The following is a 22,513-nucleotide window of genomic DNA, read 5'->3' on the forward strand; positions in this document are numbered from 1 at the left end:
ATGAAGATTTTAAAATTAAAGCACCACAGGACTGGCCATTCTGGAAGCTGGAGCAGAGACAGCAGTCCCCCAGCAGATGCCCCGCTTGGCCCTTGCGGACTGGTGGGTGGCGGCTGGTGCTCACAGGCCAGGAGCCCATGGGATGAGCTGGAGAGCTGTCCCCGGGGAGGCTCAATCCAGCGCCAGAACAGTGAAGACTGGGTCCCCACGTGAGTACCCAAGGCCGTGCGACTCCACGTCCCTGAACCATGGCTTAGCTCATGGACCTGAGACTGAGTCCCAAGCACGTGCTTCCTGGTTTATCCTGAAGGTTTGTGGCTGTGTGTGTGCACCTGTCTGGGGTGTCGTGGGCGCTCGGCTGTGTTCAGGCTGGATAGGCAAGGGGGTAGAAAGTGGCACAAGCCACTTTGCCATCTTGTGGCTCTGCCTCTTACCAGGTGTCCATTAGCCCGGGGAAGTCTCTGGGGCAGTTGGGGGTCACAGCCTGCACTCCCCTTCCGGAATGGCTCAGGGTCTCTGGACTGTGATGCTGGCTGCCCAGGGGCTCTGCATTCTTGTCTCCCTTCCCCCTTCTGAGTTGGCAGCCAGGTGGGTGGTCCTCATATCCTGGAGAGCCCAAGGCATGGGGTCCTGCCAGGTGTGTGGCCGAGGGCCACGCTGGTCTGCTGGTCATGCGGATGTTCCGTTCCTGTTCTCTGGGCACGGACAGAGCCGTGAAGGGTATTTTCTGGAAATGTGTGCTTCACCTGTTGGGAACTTCCCAGGGCTAGATATGGGTGACCTGGGTGATATGGGGAGTGTCACAGGCAGCCTGGGAAAACAGCCCCTATCTTTAGGAAGGACCAGCTGCCTTCTGCGGAAATTCAAACCACAGGATTTAATTATCAGCTCCCTCTGTGTGTAGTCTCTGATGGGGCTGGGTGCATTCCCGGCTTCTCAGCGAGGGAGATCAGGAAGAATTATGGCCTCACTGAGTTTGAGGGGGAGTTGCCTCAAAGTCCCTGTTTCCCCAGAGCAATGGCGGGGGGTCACCCAGCCCTTGCCCGCCTTGGCACCTGTCCCAAACACCTGCCCAGGACTAGAAATACTGACTCACCCTGACCATAATAAACACAAACCACTTTTGCTTTTTATAAAAACCCTAGGAACGAGTAGGGGCGCCTGGGTGGCTCAGCCAGTTAAGCGTCTGACTCGAGCTCAGCTCCAGTTTTGATCTTAGGGTCGTGAGTTCAAGCCCCACATTGGACTCCACACCCAACTTAAACAGTCAACCTCCCCAGGACTTTTCAAGGTTGATAGTGACTTTGTTGTCCCCACGGGCCGATGACGAAATGGGCCCAGAGTGGTTACTGATGAACACGGCGAAGAGCAGAGCGGGTCTGGGGCACAGCTTGGTGCTGTGTCTTCTGTATCTGTGCCACCTGTCCCTGTCCAGCCTCCTGGGGGTTGATGCTCCAGGCCCTGGGGGGCTAGGGGTGGGGTGGGCATGTGCCCTGTCACCATCTCTTTCAGAGTTTTCTAACTCAACTGCAGGTCAGAGGCCTGGAGGCAGGGAGGATTTGGAAGAAATCCTGGCATCTGGGGGTCCCTCGGAGGTGGTGAGCTGAGGGCTGTATGTTTCCAGGCGGAGACAGGTTTTGCGGGCAGAGTCCCTGTCGGAGGCCTAGATGTGGCCCAGTCGTGAGCGTGATGGCTCCATGTGGGAACACTGGAGCCAAAGTGAGGGGTGAGAGAGGACGGAGGGTGATTCCAGGCTTTTCGAGATGAGGCTCGGTGACCCAGCGGGCGCTCTGCCCACCTGGTCTGCATCCTCATCCTCACCAGAACTGCCCCCGACCCAGTCAACCAGGAGAGAGGGGTGCAGCTGGTAGGTGTGCTCTAGCAGAAGGCCACCGGGCGTGGGTCCCCTGTCCTAACCTCCCAGAGCCTCCACTTGTCTCCAAGAAACAGAGATGACAACCCCCAGAATGGGCATTTCTGGGGGATGGAGAGTGCCCAGCCCACTGCCAGTGTTTTGAGGCCTGTGACCAGGCTGGGTCGAGGGTCTGGGTTTTTGTCTGTGTGAAGTGAAACTCCCTCTGAAGAGCGGTTTGGTTTGGTGTCACTGGGCAAGCCTCCGGAAGGCTGGGCGAGTCCCCCGGGCCCTGCTGTGACTGGAAGGAGGTGAAGCTTCTCCCTCGCCTCCGGGGGCTCCCAGCGGAGAGCATCCTGTCTTCTCCTGATTTTGAGTGTCTGGTGGCTTTGTTCGGGAAGCAGCTCATTCTGGGGGTTCCTTGTACTTGAAGTCAGGTGACGATGCAGAGAGGTTGGTGGGGATGGGAAGCAAAGCCCCCAGGTCCTCAGCCTCATCGCCCCGGGCCCAACAAAGGCACCAACTGGCCTGCCCGACACAGTTTCCCCAGGACAGGATGGGGTGGCTGCTGGCTTGTTCGTGCAGAACCCCACCATGGACCAGAGGCCAGGGTGCTCGGGATCCGGCTGCTGGGCTCCGTGGCCTCAGGTAGGCTCTGGGTGTGAGGGACAGAAAGGCTCCCTGAGGGGCCCCCAGGCCCACAGCTCCCCTCCCCTGGACCATCACAGTGCAGAGGAAGGGTGTCTGCTTCCTGGTGTGATAATTAGGGTTCCTATTCATTCATCTGCAGGGGATGGGCAGGCCCTGCGTGCTTGGATAGGGGTCCACTGTGTCCTGTGGCGGTTGGGGGTCGAAGCAGGTGGGATATGCCCAGTGGGGACAGGCTCTGTCACTGTCAGTGCGAGGGGCAGTCGGGGTTTCCTCAGTGTTGCTGAGGTAGAAAGTACTGAAGTGGCCAGTGCCCAGCAGGGCCCCCTGGGTCCTGTCCGCCTCCAGCGGCAGGACAGAGCAGCCCGAGCTGGGAAGGGAGGAGGAGGAAGGTTAGACAGCCAGCATTTGCCCCAGGTCTGTGCTTGGGAAAGACCCAGGTGTGACGCCAGCCCCCCAGAGATGGACCTCGGATGTCTGATGCCCTGCTTGGCCTGCGTCTGGCCTCGGACCAGCAGGGAAGGCCGCACCGAGGTCTCTTCGGATGAGAGCTGCCCGCAGCTCACAGGGTCTGCAGAGTCTTTCCGGTCATCAGAAGCCACGTGCTTTCAACAGTGCCCTCAGGTGGCACTCAGGGTCATGGAGCCCCGGACTAGCTGTGGACCGGCCGCGGAGCGGTGACCGGCCTGGAACAGCAGGGCGTGTGCTGGCGGTGGTGGGGTGCCCGGCGAGCAGACACCGCGGCGGGAGCCGGGGTGCATTCTGCTGCGGGAGGCCTCGGATCTGGGGCCCGGTCACTCGGACCCTGTGACGCAGCTGCGCGGTCGGCCCTGCCTGACTCTTCCCCTGGGAGATCGGACCCAGCACTGGGCGCTGGGGGTGACCGTGGCGCACCGGCTGCCGCTTCCGGCCCTCGCGGCGGGCGGGGCCCGTGGGGGTGCACGTGGGCAGACGTGAGCGAGCACGTGCGTGTGTGCGCGTGCCCGTGTGTGCGCGCGCGCACGCACATGCCTCAGTTTTCATTCCTGCACGTGTCCGCGTCCAGTGGGACCTGCGGGCCGCCCCCGCCCGACCCCCGAGGCCTTCCCGGACTTCCCCGCACGTGTCGGTGGGACGAGCCGAGTGTGGAGGGCGCGGAGCTGTGCGGGCCCCACGCGGGAGCCCAGCTCTGAGCTGGCGGCCCTCCCGCAGGGAGCCCTGTGGCCCGTGTCCCCGGTCGGCACCCGCCCCGGCTCGAGCTCCTGTCCCCAGTCTGGTGGGTGACGCGCCCTGCAGCGCGGAGCTGGAGCTGGCGCTCTACAGCTGGCCCTGGAGCCCCTGGAGTGCGTCCCCTGCAGGATAGGCCTCGCTTCTCTGCGGGGGTCTCGCGCTGCCAGAAGCCCGAGGGGGGCCGCTGTGGCCTGGCAGGGGCAGGCTGGGCTGCGGAGTTGCGGGGAGAGCCGGGCAGTGTGGGCAGGGCGCGGGGACGGCACCTCCCCTCTTCCCCAGGGAGCCCCACGCTGCCTGAACCCTCCGCTCCAGGCTGCTCCCCAGAGGGGCGGGGGCTGAGCTGAGGCGGACCAAGTCACCAGCGTGGACGTCATGGAAATGCCGCAAAGCCGATTTCTCTAGTTCCGGCGGCGTTTATTGCCCCCGCTCGTCTGCGTGTGGAAAACCCCAGACAAAGTTTAGATCTTACGGGCAGACAGGGCCTGGTGATGGAGGTGGGCTTGGGTGCGCGCTGGTGAGAAGTTGGGGAGGCCGGGCAGGAGAGGGGTCCTGTGCCAAGCTCAGAAAGGCGGCACTTTTCAGCCCCAAAGGAGAACTGGGAAACTCGGAGAGGGCCTGAGCCAAACCCCAGCACTCACCAGGGCGCAGAGCCCAGGATGCCCTGGGTGCACGTGGGCGGGGGGCCGCTGCAGGAAGCTTGGGGAGGGGCTGCGGGAAAAGTGGGGGGCTGGCAAAGGGGCCGTCCTGGCAGGACTCCCAGTTTTGCGTTTGGGGAGGTTCAATCGGGCTGTCATGTTCTGGACTTCCCCCTAAAGAACCCCGTCCGGGTTGCTGGGTCTCACCCATGTGGAGGCAGCTCTGTTGGTCACCACCTGTGACGTGGACCACCTGTGTCTGATCCATGAGGAGGAAGAAAGCCTGGCAATTTCTGAACCATGTGCTTTTCATGTATTTAAAAAAATGATTTTTTTTTAAAGATTTTATTTATTTATTTGAGAGAGAGACAGTGAGAGAGAGCATGAGCAAGGAGAAGGTCAGAGAGAGAAGCAGACTCCCCGTGGAGCTGGGAGCCCGATGCGGGACTTGATCCCAGGACTCCCGGATCATGACCTGAGCCGAAGGCAGTCGTCCAACCAACTGAGCCACCCAGGCATCCCCCAAAAAAAGATTTTATATAATTATTTGAGAGAAAGAGAGAACAGAGGGAGAAGCAGACTCCCTGCTGAGTAGGGTGCCTGACATGGGACTTGAACCCAGGACTCTCAGATCATTTCCTGAGTCAAAGACAGACACTTTACCAACTAAGCCACCCACGCACTCCAACCATGTGCCTCTTAAATAAAAGGAGATTTGGGCTGTCCCTATGAAAACAAGCACCTGCCTCGTGATCTGCAGGCCTGGGGAGCTTTTGAACTCTTGACAGTCCTTTCTAGGGGCCCCCACAGAGTATAGAGCCCGGCCTCCACGTCAGGGAGCTTTATCACATTGTGGGGGGGGGTCCTCCTGTTTATTGGGACTCCCGTCCCTTCTGCTGGTTCTGTGGGTGAGGCTGATGGTAGATCCAGCTGATTGTTGGAAAACATGTTTGCACTGTGGGCCCCTACAGCAGGATGACTGGCTTTGAGCTCAGCTTGTAGACACGGTTCTGTGCCCATCTTGTGTTTGATGTCGGGGGCTCAAATAAGTTCGACGCAGTTGGCATCTCGGGTCCTGTGTCGCTCCATGGGGGAGAGGGATGTGTAGTAGAAAAAGTACTGAGAAATGTTTGCAAAACTAAAGTGTGAATCCGCCCTAGAAAAATGAGTAGCGATGAATTAAATTTTTTTTTTTTTTAGGATTTTATTTATTCATTTGACAGACAGAGATCACAAGTAGGCAGAGAGGCAGGCAGAGAGAGGAGGAAACAGGCTTCCTGCTGAGCAGACAGCCCCATGTGGGGCTTGATCCCAGCGCCCTGAGACCATGACCTGAGTGGAAGGCAGAGGCTTAACTCACGGAGCCACCCAGGCGCCCCGATCAATGAATCTTGAAAGTGAATGAACGAAGAGAAAGATGATTAGTGATCTCAGTTTTGGGGCGGGAGCCATGAGAATAGATGGGTGTCTGTACCCCAATGGTGGGACGCTGGGTTGGTTGGTGTTTGTTTGTGGCTGAAAGGAGGCGAGCCTTGCTGGCACTGTAGAAACAGGAAGATGGATGTTCCGTGCCAGAACCCGAGAGGTTAATTCTGGCCTTGAATCCACCACTGGAATTCGCACATGTGTTAGCCATAAAGACCTCGCTCTAGCCCACCCTGGCTGCTTCCACAGCTAAGACATTGGAGTTGCTCACGGAATCAAAGATGGGAAGTCAGAGTGTTGGCCAGACCCAGGTCTGTGTGCGGTGCTTTCGGGCTGGGCACCCAGCAGGCCAGGTCAGTAGGGGCCCACAGTGGGGGTTACAGGCGAGCAGCCTGAGGCCAGAAGGCCCCCTAGCCCTTCTGCTCCCTCCTCTTCTGGCCAAACATGATCAAGGCAGCCTTTCCCTCTCCCAGGAGCTGCCAGAGCTGAGATCACTGCCCCACAATGGCAGCCGTGTCCCCTCTGTTCAGTGGGGGTCCGATGCACTTAAGAAAAGAGCTATTCTGTCCCAGGATTGTGCCCTCCCCCACTCTGGGCTGTCCTTCAGGCTAAGTGACCCTTCCACTTTCCAGGTGTCTGGCTTCCCCTTCTTGTGACAGTCTGCCCCCACCCTTCTGGTCACCTTCAGCTCCCATGCTCCCAGTTTTAAATTTCCTTCCAAGATCACAGAGCCTGAGAGGAAAACGGGACATGATTTTCTAGCAGCTGGATGGTCCTGAGGATGGTGAGAAGAGAGTAGGGACCTCAACCCTCCAGCTGTGGAAGGACCCTAATCCCGAGCTTTGAGCCTGCTGTAACCCATAGCCAGTCCTCCTCCCTCTAGGAGGGAGGGCTCCCGGCTTTCCTTGGTTGCGGGAGGCACATTGGAAAGAGAGCCCTTCTGAGTTGGGGTTTTCCTTCTTTGCACTCCCGGCCGGCTAGATTACCAGGTTTACTGGACCACAGTCAAGATTTTAAAATCCTGAAAGCCTGAGCCTGCAGGTTTGACTTTAAGCCCCTGGGTTGGCATTCTTGGAGAGGTCTGAAATCCTAGTCAAGCTGACCCCCTCCAAAGGCGTGCTAATTAAGTCGGGCAGCGGCGGAAGGTTTGCCCCCCAGCCCTGCCCTGGGAAGCCTTTCTTCTGCGCTTTGCCTGCCTTTGGCTGAGAAGCCTTTTGCCTCCTCCGTGGAGCTGCGGTCTGGGGCGGGGGAGGAAGGGCTAATTCGTGTCAGATGGAGGGGCGCCGGGGGACCGTGCGCTCACTCGCTCGCCTGGCTTTTGTTCCCGGCATCTGACTTCTGACGGTAGAGAGGACTTGGGAGGTGCCGGCTGCGTCCTTTCGGGTCTCTGGGGTCGAACTTTGCCCTGGACTTCCAGGCGCCGGGGCCCAGGAGGCATCTCACCAGGGCTGTGCCGCGGGAGAGGGGCCAGTGCCCGCTGCGACCATCCTCACTTGGCCAGGCCGGGTTCTCCGCTGGTATCCAAGCGGCCATGCGGCTGCGCGCCCTGACCTCGGGGCCGCCTGGAGGGTGCGCGCGCGGGGCCCGGGCGCGCCGGCACCGGCACCAGGTGAGTGGGTGCTGGCGCGCGGGGGCGCGGGTCTCTCTGAGCCAGACGCAGGGGCACGGGGCTCAAAGAGGGGAGCTGGCGGGCTCGGAGCTGGTGGGGGGATCGGGGGCGGGGGCGGGGCGCTGGGGTTCTCCAAAAGGAGCGCTTTTGGGTCAGTGCGCGCGCGCGCGTCCTTGTGCCCACGTGTGTCCGCGAACCCTTGTCTGCGCGTGCTCTGAGCCCTTGTCTGTGCGTATTCGCGCGTGTTTCTGTGCACGCGCGTGAGTACTTTGTGTGCGCCAGCGCAGGGGAGGCCGAGAGGGAGAGAGGGGAAGCAGGGAAGCGCGCCTTTGCCTGGTGGGAGGTGGACGCCCTGATGAGCACAGGAACCTGTGGGAGACAATTCAGGGTTAACTTTCTAATACAACTGCCTTTCGAAAGGGCTTCATTGGACTCCTTTTCTGGAATGGAAGTAGGACACTGGTCCTTGATGCACTGGGGGTGCAGCCCAGATTTCTTTCAAACGGAAAGGGCCCCTAGCTTTGTGATGTTGGGATTGGGGCATGTTGCGGTGGTACAAGTTCACCAGGCCACGTTGCAGTCGGGGGTCCACGCAACCGTCCTCCACCGCGTTTGAATTAAACGGAGCAGATTCCCCACCTGGCTCTCGCAGCCTTTTCTCTGAGCCTAATAATTAGGCATTTATTACTTTCTTTTCCCTCAGAAACTTTTCTAAGATTCTGGGAAATGAGAAATCAAAGTGTCACACCACTTCTGTCGCCTCGAATTCTGATAACTAGTTTAATGGCCAGATGCTATGACTGTGGAGCTTGGGGACAAGGTGTGGTGTGGGGATGGTGACTGGACGCCTGTGTCCTCTGGCTGCCAAAGAGTGGAGACCTCTCTGGGCGTCATCCCAGAGGTTTAGGGTCTACTCTGGCCATGGAGGAAGGTTTGGTGGCCCTTTAACTTCAGGGTCAAGTTGATTTGTGTTCTTGCCCCAGGGTCTGCTCCCGGGGATGCTGCCTTCTGGTTTCCCAGGTACCAGAACTCACGCCTGAATCCTCTTTCCCTGGGAGGAAAACAGCGTGGTCGCTGCTGATTTAGCCTTTGTGTGGGTCACCATGTTGCTCGTGTTGCTACTGTAGCATTAGCCCAGAGAACCCCCAGAGAGCTGTGTGCAGTTTTGCATCTGGAGAGGAGAGCTGAGCAGAGCTGTTCCCTCCCACGCTCACGTGGAGCTAAAACTTGCTCAATTTTGCCGAGATTTTTTGTTCTAAAAAGAGACCTTCCAATCAAGACCAGCACTAATTACCGGGTAACCCTCCGGGAGTCCTTGAGGAACAGGCAGCCCTGCCCGCTGCCCTTCCAACTGTCTCCTCCTAACAATTAAATGCAATTTAGATTCCTGAACTGAGCCTGCTGAATGCTGCAGCGTGGAACATCCCCCCCCCCCCCAAGCGCTCTGGGGCCCCACCTCTGGGGCAAAAACTAAAGCGCAGGATCAGGTGAGAACAAAGGCCGCCTAATCCCGCCGGCTCATTTCACAGTGGAGACACTCCGTACAGATGAAGCGTAGCAGCTGTTATTACACTATTACACTATTACACTATCTGGGGCGAGGAACCTCGGGGATGCGCCCGGGACCCGCGACTGGGGATGGGACTGGTTTCAGCGTGCCCCGCCCCCTCCTCCCCAACCACAGCACCTCTGCTGTTTACCCTCCAGCCTTCTAGCTGCGGCCCAGTGGGCACCAGCGGGCAAGAAAACCGCAGGAACACAGTGCTTCTTTCTCCCTGGTTGGAATAAAGGTATTTGGGAGGAATAAAAGGTCACACTGTCCCCGGTTGGCCCACAGACTAGGGCCAATTCATTCCCTTAACAAATGTTAATTGAGGGCCGGAGGTTCTCTGCCTGCCAGGTGCTGTGCAGAGGGGCTCAGAGACTCATGCATGAGAGCCCTGTGTCCTGCCTCCGGGCCCTCGCAGTGCAGCAGTGGACAGAAGGCCCATAAACAAGTAACCCACACACGAGGTGGGGACGTAGGCTCCAACTGGGGCATTGCTGTGAGGACTGCATTTTCAGCTGTTTGAATGGCTGCTCCTGTCTGGGCACGAGCCGGGCGGAGACGGGGTCTGAGCCCACAGACTCTAACTTTGGCTCTGTGGTTTCTGTTTCGCATCCTCCCATCCGTGTTTGTGGGTCCGCGGTTGTTATGGTTACGGGACAGGAGGGCCCTGCCAAGGTCCTGAGCTTCTCGAGAGGAGCACTGCCGTCCCTCCCTCGCAGGCACCATGTGCAGGAGCCTCGCTCCAGAAGTTTAGTCTTGCAAAGACCTGCGGCGAACGGATGTACGGGGATGCGCTCACAGCCCCTTGCGTTGTTGGAGGTTCCTTGCCGTCTAGTCCCTTACGTAGTGGCTGCTCCCAGTCCGGGCTGCAGTTGGGATCACGGGGTGAGTTTTGGGAAAGAAAAATGTATTCTAGCCTCACCTCCAGATGATCTGTTTTAACTGGTCTGGGCGGGGTTTTGAGAGTGTGGTTTCAGAAGCTGACCAAGAGATGCCCATAGGCTGCTCCTTTGTACACCTGGTATATATAGCGTTTGGTCCTCTACCGTAGTTTTGTTCATAGGCTGGAGGGGAAGGTATCCTCTGTGTCCCCAAGTCCCTAGTAACTTTGTCTCCTTAGATGGGTTTGACAAGATAAGAAAAACACCACGAGATGCCTGATGATATGACGAGACTTTGAAGGAACTAGAAATGGTCAGATGGGACGCGGGGGAGACTAGGACTAGAGCTGGTCAGGTCGAAAGCCATTAAGCTGCCTGCGCTCCAGGAAGCTCAAATAGCAGGGAAGATGGGAACAGCTCGAACAGCTGTTGACATTGGAATCCCCCCCCCACCCAGATCCAGTCCCTTGTAAGGCCAGTTGGGGATGGTAGCTGTGAGTGATCAGTTATGTCTGCTATAGGTCAGGGAGTGAGGACTTGGGGTCTGGATACTTAGCAAATTGTGTACTTAAACATGTGCAAACTTCAAAGTTGTTTTGGCAGTTCTGAGTGCTTTGACTGTAAACCTGAATTTTAGAATCATTTGCTGCTGGGATTTCCATTCAGATGGTGTGGAATCTGTCCATTTTATGAAAGAAACTGCATCTTGACTATAGCGGAGTCTTATCATCCATGAACATGGTATATCCCTCTGCCTCTGTAGGTCTTCCTCACTTTATGGAATGATTTGTGTTTCTTTACTTTATAGGTCTTTAACATTTTTGGTTAGATTTATTCCTAAGGATTTAATATATTTTTTAAAAAGATGTTCTTTATTTATTTGACAGAGAGACACAGCGGGAAAGGGAGCACAAGCAGGGGGAGTGGGAGAGGGAGAAGCAGGTTTCCCGAGGAGCAGGAAGCCAGATGTGGGGCTTGATCCCAGGACCTGGGATCATGACCTGAGCCAAAGGCAGACACTTAATGACTGAGCCACCCAAGCACCCTAGATTTAGTATTTTTGATGATCCTGTAAATGGTGATGTCCTTTGAATTTCAGTTTCTGAATGTTCATTGCTAAGAGGTAGAATTACATTTTATACGGTCATTGAACTCCCATCTTTCAGCTTTGCTGAACTCATTTGTTCTAGAGCTTTTTTCTACATTTCATGAATTTTTTTTTGTTTGTTTTTAAAGACAGCGGTGTCGGGGCACCTGGGTGGCTCAGTGAGTTAAAGCCTCTACCTTCAGCTTAGGTCATGATCCCAGGGTCCTGGGATTAAGCCCCACATCGGGCTATCTGCTCAGCAGGGAGCCTGCTTCCTCCTCTCTCTGCCTTCCTCTCTGCCTACTTGTAATCTTGGTCTGTGAAATAAATAAATAAAATCTTAAAGGAAAAAAAAAAAAGACTGGTGTCATCAGTGACTAAAGACAATTTTACTTCTTTCTCTTCAAACTGGATACCTATTATTTATTTTCTTGCCTAATTACATTGATGAGACCCTCTAAGACAGTGTTAAATAGAAATGTTGATTGCAGACATCTTTGCCTTGTTCTGGAGCTTAAAGGGAAAGCATTCAGTCTGTTGTCCTTAAATTGGGGTTTATGGTAGATTTTTACCAAGTTGAGGAAGTCTTTCTCTATTTTGATTTGAGAGTGTTTATCAGGAAATGGATGTTGGATTTTGTTAGAGTTTTTTTTCCCCCGATTATTTGAAAGATTGTGTAGGTTTCTCTTTTATTTTATTGATTATTTTTTATGTTAAACCATTTTTGCTTCCCTGGGATAAATCCTGTTTTCTACAATGTATTATTTAAGTGTGTTTAATTTCTAAATACTTGGGGGATTTTACAAGGATTTTGTTTTAATCGTTTCTAATATAACCCCACTGTGGTCAGAGAACATATTTAGAATGGTTTGATACTTTTAAATTTATGTGGACTTGTTTTATATCCCAGGCTGTGGTCTGCCTCAGTATGGACATTACATATGCACTTGAAAAGTTTGTGTATTCTGTTGCTATAGGTCTGATGTTCTGTCAGTGTCAATTAGTTCAAGTCTTTTGAGAATGTTACCTATCTTTAGTTAGGTATCTTTGGTTAAATCAAATCTTACCTATCTTTGGTTATTTCCTGTGATAATTATCAATTGTTATTATTGATAAAAATAAGCATTAGTGATTGGGAAGGGGTATATTAGCTTGCTGGCACTGCCATAACAAAATGCCAGACAGGGGACTTAAACAACAGAAATTTATTTTCTTGCAGTTCTGGAAGCTAGAAGTCCAAGATCAAGGTGTTGACAGGCTTTGTTTTTCCCGAGGTCTTTTCCTTGATTTGTAGATGGCTACCTTCTCAGTGAGTCCTCCTCAAATGGACTTTCCTTGGTGTGCAATCTCCCCACCCTCCAGGTATCTCTTCCTCTTCTTGTAAGGGTACCAGTCCTACTGGATTAGGATCCCACCCTGACCTTATTTGACCTTAATTACCTCTTTAAAGGCCCCATCTCTACATACAGTCATATTGGGAGTTAAAACATCAACATAAGAATTTCATGGGGACATGGTTCAGCCTAAAAGAGAAATAAATAAGTTTCTGACCATATTTACACATTTGCCTCTCCTATGTCTTTGCAATTCTTTCATTTCTTGCTTTATGTATTTTGAGGGTATTGTTAGTAGGTGCATACAGTTTTAGGATTGTATGTTCTTTTGATGCATGTACCCTCTTATCATTATGAAATCCCTTTCCAGATCATTGGTAGCATTCTTTGATCTGGAGTCAACTTTGTCTGATATTAATATAGCCACTCCAGCTTTCCTTTAACATCATCCTTGTGTATTTTTTCTGTCTTTTTTGTTTCTAAAGGAATATAGTCTGGCAATCTTTGCCTTTGAATTAGGGCCCTTAAACTATTTACATAATGTGATCATTAATATGGTGAGGTTTAAGTCTATCATCTTGCTATTTGTTTTCTGTTTCTGTCACCTAGTTTTTGCTCTACTTTCTTTTTTGCCATGTTTAGATTAATTGAAGTTTTATTTTACTTTTATTTTTAATGTTTTAAAGATCTCATTTTAAAATAATCTCTACACCCAACATGGAGCTTGAACTCATGACCATGAGATCAAGAGTCCTGTGCTCCACTGACTGAGCCAGGCAGGTACCCCTAGATTAGTCGAACTTTTAAGAAGTAATTTCATTTTATCTGTTTTGTTGGATTATTCCCTGTCATTCATTATTTTAGTAGTTGCTTTGGGGTTTATAATGCATCTCTCGTTTATCACAGCTTGCTTCACAGGATAGTATATAATCTAATGAAAAGTACAAGAGCCTTGCAGTAGAATGCTTACATTTCTCTTTTCCTGGGCATTGTGCTCATAAATTTTACTTTTATGTTTGTTTAACCTCATGTTACATCGTTAGTAGTTTTTGCTTCAAAAGTTAATTATTTTGTAGTGAGTTTTTAATCTTAAAAGAAAACTGCATGTATTTATCCACATACTTGCCATTTCTGGCACCGTTCTTTCTGTGTAAAGCTGTCTTTCCAGTTGTGATCATTTCCTTTGTGCTCTGACTGTGTTTAACTCATCTCGTAGTGTATGTCAGCTGGTGATGAAGTATTTTGGCTTTTGCATATCGCAAGAATTTTAAAATTCACTTTAATTTTTGAATGCTGTGTTTGCTGGGTCCAAAATTTTAGCTTGGCAGAATTTCTCTTCACACCCTGTATCTCTCTATGGTTTTCTCCCTGCCTTTACTTTTCATGAGAAATCTGTGATTGTGCGTATGGTTGGTCTTCTTCTTAATGTGGCTTTTCCTCCTCTCTGGGCGCATTTACAATTTTCTGTGTATCACTGGGTTTGGACAGTGTGATTATCATGTGTGTTGGCATCATTTCTGCCACATTTTTTGTACTCGGGATTTGTGGAGTCTTTACTCTATGGGTTAATAGTTTCGCTCTGATTTTGGAAAGCTTTTAAGTATTATATTTTCAGTGATCCTCCCGTCCCCTCTCCACAGAGACCTCAATTACACATGTGTTGGGCCGCTTGAACTTTCCCACAGCTCACTGATGCTCTGTCTGCTGATCTATGTGTTTACTTAGGTGGTCCCTCTTTCTGGGCCTTATTTTGGGCAGATTGTACTGCGACTTGCACGTACACCACACATGTGCTCATCAGTGCCTGGCTGAACATTTTGGAGGGCCCTTGTGCTCCTCGTAGGGGTTCCAAGCATCCCTGTTCTGTGGTGCTCTGGCGAGTGAACTCTTGCTGCCCTCCTCTGCCTGGGTGCTTAGCGCTGTCTCCTCTATTCCAGGTAGTACACTGGTCCCCTTCCTTCTGTGTATTCTTCTGAGATGCAGGAATCTGGGGCAGTCATGGAGCTCACCTCCCTGTTTTCCAGTCTCTGAGGAACTAGATAGAGTGGTTTGCCTGTTCGTGAACATCCTATAAATAGTCATCACAGTATGCCTCTGTGTTGGAGCTCTTTCGCTCAGTGTGGTGTAACACTTGATGCTTACTCGTGATGAGTAGCATGTAATGGTGGCAAGCTCTTGTGTGTCCCTGAACAGTGGTCCGGCGTAGGAATATATCACAGTTTGTTCATCCTGTCTCCTTTTGATGGGCATTTGGGTTATTTCTGTTTGGGGCACTTTTAAATAAGGTAGCTCTGCCCATTCTTGCACAAGAATTTGTGGGCATATATATTTGCTTCTGTGGAGTGTCTCTCAGAGTGGAATTGCTGAGTCACAGTGTTGGTGTAGCTCTAAAAACATCTGTAAGAAACTACAGTGGTACCATTAGTTTCCCATTCTGGCCAACACTAATCTTCCAGGGGGCTGTGGTTGCTTCAGATGGTCAGTACAGGCCTCAGTGGATCGTCACGCTGGGAGAATACACTGCCGTATGTCACCAGTTGGGTAGAATGATGGGGGTTTGGTTTCTAAGGCAAATTGAATTTTTGTGAGATGACCAGATAGAGCTGTGAACCTTGACTCTGCAGACTGGGGTTTGGTAGATGAGGGGCTCAGGTATCCCCAGTACCCACGCATGTCGCGAACTCTGTGCTATGCCGGGTTTAGTGGGGAGCTGGTCTCCTATGATGGCTTCTCTGTCTGCAGAAGTGCACTTGGAGAGGCCCAGGGGCCGGGAGGATCCGTCACCAGCTTCCTCCGAACACCGTTGTGCTATTTGCTGAGTGTTGCTTCCAGAGGAAGCATTAAGGTTCAGGGAATGCCTGTGGATTACTGTGTCATGGAGTCGGTGGAAGATTATATGTGATCACATTATCAGCATTGATCAGTGCAGCACTCCCAGCCCTCTTCACCCATTTAAAGGGGGATTTGCAAGCGGTGTGTGTGTGTGGGGGGGGAGGTGGGGAAAGGGCACTGAGAATGCTGACTGGGCATCTGAGCTCCCCTGGGGAATCCCAGCTCTGGCTGGACGGCTTCTTGTCCTTCTCTGTGGAGTGGGTGAAGTTCCTGTTTTAGCTCTTACCAAACTCTGCTAGATGCTGACTTTCCTGAAAGAGAAGAGAAAAAGCAAACAAACAATGAATCGTGGGGCTGACAGTTTCTCCCTTTGCTTTTCCAGCCAGAAGAGTTAACGAGTCTGCACAGTTTTAAGAACAAAGTCTTTAAGAAACCCCAGGTCTGCGGGGTTTGCAAGCAGATTATCGACAGCCAAGGGATCGCATGCAGAGGTGAGCACCATTTCTCATTTCCTTGCTAATAAAACCAAAATGCAGCAGACACACAAACAAAAACCAAAATGGAAAGCTGCTTTCGGGAGTTTCCAAAAGTTAAATCATGGAATTCCCCTTTGGAGCCGGTGTTTACCCCCCACTCTTACTGGGGCAGGGATCCACTATATTTACCCAGATTCGCTGGGGAGGGAACTTTTGGGGAGGGAGCAAAGCTGCTGGCATGGGTGAGGGGCAGCAGTGAGCAGCTGTGATGTGCCCTCCCTCCACGATGGGGGTCCTGACTCAGTTATCCCGTCTTGTGCTCTGACCTCTCAGTGAGTTTAGAACCAAGAGCTCTGCAGCTTGGAGGCAGGGCAGACCCTCCAGCCTGGCATCAGGGCTCTGATGCTCAAGCCCCAGGTTGGTCGTGTGCTGGTGCAGTGATGAATCTGGGTAGTGGGCTGGTGAGAACAACGTTGCTTGTATCCCTGGAGCCCTAGAATCCCGGTTGGGGGCCGTGGGTCCATGTTGCAGAGCACAGGTAGGTTGGTGACTGGGGCCCGGAGGAGGCATGGGGCCTGCCCTGTGGTGTCCTCTCTTTGGTGGGGTGTCCCCCGCAGGCTTCTGTGGTGTTGCTACTGCCTGTCGGCTCCCCTTTCTCCCTGAGGGACCCTGGTCTTCAGTCCCTGTGGGTTGCTTTGGGGAGGGGTCGCGGGGGAGGAGGGTCAGACTTCCCTGTGGAGAGGGGGAGACCTGGCCACTCAGGGTCTCTCTTGCAGGTAAAGCGCCTGAGTGTGGGAGGGCTGGTGTGTTTGTTTCTCGGAAGGGCCCTGTGTCATTCCTGCTGATGGTGCTTCCGGAGCCGTGAGCATGTCACAACCTCTGTCAGTCCCTCCTGCCACGGTGTCTGGGGGTGGAGGGCTGCTGGGGATGCCCTCCCCATGTGACCCCCTTTTCTGTCCATGGGCCCCTCTCCCTTCTCTCTGGGGCCTGGGGGGCTTCCCGTCACCTGGCCCCTGCGAGCTGTAGTCCGGGCTGGAGAGGTCTTGTATGGTGGGATCTAGTGCTCTTGTCTTAAGGGATCACTGTGGTGGCTCCAAACGTGACTGTGTGATGGTCACCCCTGTGACACTGTCAGGAGAAGAAGGCCTGTGGAAGGAATAGTCTCACTGAGATCAGAACACGAGACTTGAGGTATCTCCCCTGCCCCCCAGTGTGGGCATGTGGGGGCAGGTGTGGGCATGCTGCTCCCAGAGCTGGAGTTTAGAGCCTGGCAGTGTCACCTGGGGTGTAGACGGGGCCCGGCAAGATCCCCGTGGGTGACTGTGATTGGCTGCTCAGAGGATACTGTAGCCCTTCCTTGGTTCTTTTCCCTGCCCCCGATAAAATGGAGTTAATTTCTGTAGTCTGTTCCTTTTGTCAGTAAACTGTAGAGACTATGCAAAGCCACCATGAGTAGTTTTGTCTCCTGTGATCTATACATGTCACATGCAGCTGCGTGTTGAACCCATGTACGTGCTGCCTGGAGACAATGAGGCGTGCCCCAACATACGTGGTCTAAGTGGTCATGCACGCCGGCTCTGTGAGGTTGTGGTGGGGGGCCTTTTCTTTGGTTCATTTCCGGAGAAGCAGTAGGTATGCTGGAGCTGAGCGAGGATGGTGGAGCCGGGCAGCTGGGGTTCCCATTCTGTTTCTCTGTGCTTGAATTTTCCTTTAGTTACTATGAATAACAGATTAAGTGCATGAGGAACACACAGGGCATTGACTGGATCATGAAAGTGTCCAGTAGTCTTAGAGATGATGGTGGTGATGTTGGTGATGATGACGTTGATGATGATGATGATGATGATGGTAATGGTGAAGATGATGATGGTGATGGTGGTGATGTTGATGGTGATGATGATGGTGGTGATGGTGATGGTGATGATGATGATGGTGATGATGATGGTGATGATGGTGATGGTGATGATGATGATGGTGATGGTGGTGCTGGTGGTGATGATGATGGTGATGATGATGATGGTGGTGATGATGGTGATGATGATGATGATGATGGTGAGGAGGAAGAAGATGCTGCTGCTGGTGATGTTGGTGATGACGGTGGTGACCTTGATGATAGTGTTGGTGATAATGCTGGTGGTGGTGTTGACAGCGATATGATGATGGTGCTCCTGGTGGTGATGGTAGAGAAAGGTGGGGGTGTGTTCTGTGACTCATGCTCCCATTTGTGCTATTCCTTTTCTGGCTCATTCTTGACCTTCAAGTCCTTACTTTCATATTTAACCTCCTGATTTACCTCATATTTCATATGTAGCAAGATTAGGAGAAAAAGCTTCATTTTTATGAAGCCAGGATGCTTGGCATAGAGGCTTTCTTATCCCTGATTCTGGAACCTTACAGGAAAAGACCAAGATGGCAGTGAGGGTGGTGATATGGTTAAGTGTCTGCTTGTGGCTCACCTCGTGCCGCCCAGAACCCTGCTGATGCCACCCCAGCTCTGTGCCCTTGCCACCAGTTAGGGCTCTGTGGTAACCTGTTCTCACTGCTCCACCAGGTTCCCTTGGGTGGTTTGAAGTAATGATGCTTTCAAGTTGTCACTGATGATGCTTTTATGAACCCAACCTGGTCATACTTTAGGTGAGGCAGCAGGAGCCGTGGTGCAGGTTATTTCCGTGTTCTAGTACTGAGTGGGTGTTGAGAGATGTGAGTTCAGGGAGATTTTGGCCCCCAGAGGGAGATGGTCTTGGAGGGTGCAGGGTCAGACCAAGCAGAAGTGATCCTGTTGCAAAGGGTTTGCTTGGATCTTATTGTAGAATAGGACAGAACAGACTGGAATGGAAAAGTGACAGAGAATGAAGGAATGCTGCATTGAGGGACCCTCTAGGGAGGAGCCTGAGGAGGTGAAGGTTGAGAAAGGGAGCAACAAAGAGGCCAGAGGAAAGTAGAATGAGGGAATTTGTAAGGAAGATCTGGTGATGACTTTTCCCCTTCAGTAAACAAACTGTGTGTTAAGCACTTCCTAAAATGAGAGGATGAGAAAGCTGTGCCCCGTGTGTGAGGAGCTCATGCTCTGAGTTGGGGGGGAGTCTGTCTGTGAGGGGCACATGGTCTGAGGGAGGAGTCCTGTCAGTGAGGCAGCACTCATAGTCTGAGGGGGAAGACCCGTCTGTGAGGAGGCTCTCACAGTCTGAGGGGGCATCATCTCTGTGAGGAGGCACTCATAGTCTGAGGGTGGCATCCTGTCTGTGAGGCGCTCATGGTCTGAAGGGGGAGTCCTGTCTGTGAGGAGGGACTCATAGGCTGAGGAAGGAGACCCATCTGTGAGAGGTCTGTCATGGTCTGAAGGGGACATCCTCTCTGGGAGGGCCTCATAGTCTGAAGGGGGAGTCCTGTCTGTGAGAACATCATGGTCCACAGAATACTAAGTGATTATTGATGAAGACTTGGGTAGATGGCAGATTGGGAGGTACACGTGGTAGGTGCTTGCTTTGTGCCAGACGCTGTGTTACAGCCCTAGGTCATGGTGGCAGTTAGGACCAAGAAGGCAACAGAGAGCAGCATGGCTGAGCAGTGACTGTTAGGGCAGGCTACCCTGTGCTGGGGAGTCTGGTCCCTGCCTGTCTGTGTAGCCAGTTACTGGGAACCCAGAGAAGCTGGTGAACTTGAGTGTAGATGGGCAAGAAGCCAGGAAGCAAAGAGTTCATCTCTCCCTTGGTAAATATGTGCGGAGTGTTGTATAAAAGCTTCCGACGGGCCTAGATTCCCAAGGCTCCTGTGGACATTTGGAAGAATAGCAGTTCCAAGACAACATGTAAAAATGTCTGGTGCTATAGAGCCAGAATCTCTGGACCGTGGCTGGTGCGGCGGGAGCCAGGATTCTTACCCCGGGCTTTGGAAACCCCTGTGTGACACAGGAGCTGGTGTGTGGTGGTGGAGACAGCGCTCCGGAGGACTGGATATGTGTGTCATCGAGGCCTGAAGACCTTGATGCTTCTCATCCTATGCTTCTCATAGCACATGCACCGCGGACCCTGGGCCCTCTCGGACACAGGGCTCTGCTGAGTGTGGAGCGGGAACGGGCTCCCACCTGCAGCCTGTGGCCTTGAGCTTCAGTCACTCTCTCAATTGTTGCTTGGCGGCTTTCCATTTTTGCAAGTCGATGGACTCACAAAAAAGTAGTATCTCCCTTGATTGTATTTTTTATTCTCCTGGTTATTACTTGAGGTTGAGCCTCTAAACAGACACTGTGGTATCTGTGGTGTTCATTTTATTTTATTTATTAAAATATTTTATTTATTTATTTGACAGAGACACAGTGAAAGAGGGAACACAGGGAGGGGGAGTGGGAGAGGGAGAGGAAGAAGCAGGCTCCCTGCGAAGCAAGGAGCCTGATGCAGGACTTGATCCCAGGACCCTGGGATCATGACCTGGTCTGAAGGCAGATGCTTAACCGACTGAGCCACCCAGGCACCCACAAATATTTTATAAAAATTAGGTTATTTATTATCTTTCCTTCTTAAATTGAAAGAATTCATTATCTTATAAATATTAATCATTTTATCCGTGACACCAGGCAGAACATTTGCCAACCTTTGATGGACTTTGACCCATAGGCGTGTGAATTTCTTACTGTATTAGACCTTCTGCGTGGCAAACCTTCCAGGCAGTTGTTTGCCTGATTTTGTCTGTGGAGTGTTTATCTCGGGGAAGTTTTAAGGTGCGGCTTGTTCAAACCTACCCATTACTTCATTTAATCTCTGTGTTTGATTGTTATTTAAGTCACTTTCCCTTCTCTGTGGCCATGATGTTCAGCGTATTTTATTCTAATATTCCTTCTGGTTTTCCAGTTCTGATCCGGTTTCATGGTTGATTCATCTGGAATTTGCCCTATTTCTGTTATTTTTCATGAGCTAGCTAGTTTTTCCAGGGAGATGTATTGGAAGGTCTGTTTTTGTTTGCCTGAGTTGGGGCGACACCTCCGTCCTGCCCAGAGTGCTCACGTGTGGATAAGCCCATTAGTCGTGTCTGTTTTTACAGGGTATTTTTTAATTTATGTAGCTTAACATCTCTTCCTCTTGCCTATTATACATACTGTCACATGTTAGATTTTTAAAAATCATAGTGTTTCAATAGCTACCCAATATTTTATTTATAGATATGTAATTTATTATTTTATTTTATCTTATTTATTTTATTTTATTTAAAAAGATTTTATTTATTTATTTGAGAGAGAGAAAGAGAGAGAGAGCACGAGAAGGGGAGGGTCAGAGAAAGAAGCGGACTCCTTGCCGAGCAGGGAGCCTAATGCGGGACTCAATCCTGGGACTCCAGGATCATGACCTGAGCCAAAGGCAGTTGCTTAACCAACTGAGCTACCCAGGCACCCCACAATTTTTTTTTTTAATTGCTTTGGTAAATTCTTTTTTTACATGGCAGAAAGGAATCTTTGATATCACTTTGTTCTGCTTCTCATTCTGTAATAGGAGAAGACTGATGTTTTCAGGTGTATATATCTGTGTATATTTTGTGCTTCTGTTCTGCATGATTTAATAGAGAGGCTAGAACTTCCTATCTGCTTATGCATTCAACCCATTCCAACCTTGCATTAAGTAGGATTCTCCAGAGAAACAGAACCAATGGGATTTTTCAGAAGGAGTTGGCTCACATGGTTAAGGAGACTGTGAAGGCCCAAGATCTGCACTTGGCAAGCTGGAGACCTGGTGCTTAGCTCCAGTCCTAGTCCAAGTTCAGAAGCAGGAGAACACCTATGTCCCAGGTCAAAGATAGTCTTGCAGAAAGAATTCTTTCTTCCTTTGCCCTTTGTTCTATTTGGTTCCTCGCTGGATTAGATGAGGCCCACCCTGGCCTGGGAGGGCAATCTGCTTCTCTCACAGCTTCAGATTCAGATATTAAGCTCATCCAGACACACCCTCCCAGACACACCCAGACATGTTCAAAAATATGTGCGACCAGATATCTGAGCATCTGGTAGCCTAGTGAAGTTGACACATAAAATGAACCAAAGGAAACACGATGTTTCGGCTCAAGTATTTGAGGGAGATCCAGCCTCGTGCAGGTATGTATTTGAAAAAGGAAGCATTTTGAAGACCTTTTCAGACTACTGTGGGTATTCTCTTTGGGTACCAAACCAAGACCCAAGTGATGTTTCTTAAAGCTTAGTTTCAGCGTTGAATCTGGAACTGTAGCAGTGACTTTCCCTACTCTGTTCTGTTAAGATCCATGAGTCTATCTGGCCCTTTGAGTGTATGTATACAGCCAGGCGCGACTGTTGGGACACCATACGGTGGTCATTTGGAAAATTCTGGTTCAATGAATTCAGCAGAGTTTTCTGGATGTTAACACATTTGTTATAAAATACCAAGAACCCCCCTCCCCCATATTGGTTCATTTCAGTGTTGAGTCTATCAGAAAAGTGTAGGACTTGTCAAGCTCATGGGCATGGATGCATGTCTCCCCAAATTGTAATTTTCACTCGAAATTTCAAATTTCGTCATTGACCAAATGCTGTCTGTCCGTTGTTTTCCTCCCCACGGCAGGCGTGCTTTGTTCACTGGTGAGACTGATGAGCACGCATTCTTTGCCTGGCGTTCTTTCAGACAAAAGTGGTGTTTTCTGAGAGGGCAGCTCATCAGCTGCCAGCCTCCACCCACACAAGTGCTTCTCCTAAGCTCCACCACGCAGAGGAACTCTCAGTGCGCATGTCCCAGCTGGTCTCATGGAATCGTAAAAATATGAGAAAAGAATACTGGTTAAGCAGTGTGTCCTGAAACTATGTACTGAGTATGTGGTGGTTCTCAGGAGACATTAGGTGACTTTTGTTATGTGTGTGGGTGTTTTGTCTCCCTGGGTCAGGTGCTTATGTGCAGAGGTGGCAGGTGTGTGAAGTGGTGATGGGTTGTGACCAATAGGCACAAACCAGTGGAAAACCAGGAGAGTAGGCACTTGCTGTATCATGAGG

General features: G+C 51.4%; 1 protein-coding gene across 4 annotated transcripts in view; it reads left to right on the plus strand.

Annotated features, from left to right (window-relative positions):
- Positions 1 to 22,513, plus strand: part of TNS3 (tensin 3) — a 200,718-nt gene that overhangs the window by 26,314 nt on the left and 151,891 nt on the right. For 3 of the 4 annotated variants that reach the window (XM_013059615.2, XM_045089573.1, XM_045089572.1), the window contains exons 1-2: positions 7,286 to 7,378; positions 15,444 to 15,552. In XM_013059615.2, coding sequence (XP_012915069.1) covers positions 7,301 to 7,378; positions 15,444 to 15,552 — 187 coding nt within the window. In that variant the 5' untranslated portion in view covers positions 7,286 to 7,300. Of the gene's footprint in view, positions 1 to 7,285; positions 7,379 to 15,443; positions 15,553 to 22,513 lie in introns of those variants that run through there. The other variant, XM_045089576.1, reaches the window with a different exon arrangement.

The sequence above is a fragment of the Mustela putorius genome, unplaced genomic scaffold, assembly GCF_011764305.1.
Source record: "Mustela putorius furo isolate JIRA1106 unplaced genomic scaffold, ASM1176430v1.1 tig00003845_pilon_pilon_pilon, whole genome shotgun sequence".
In the NCBI taxonomy this organism is placed as follows: domain Eukaryota; kingdom Metazoa; phylum Chordata; class Mammalia; order Carnivora; family Mustelidae; genus Mustela; species Mustela putorius.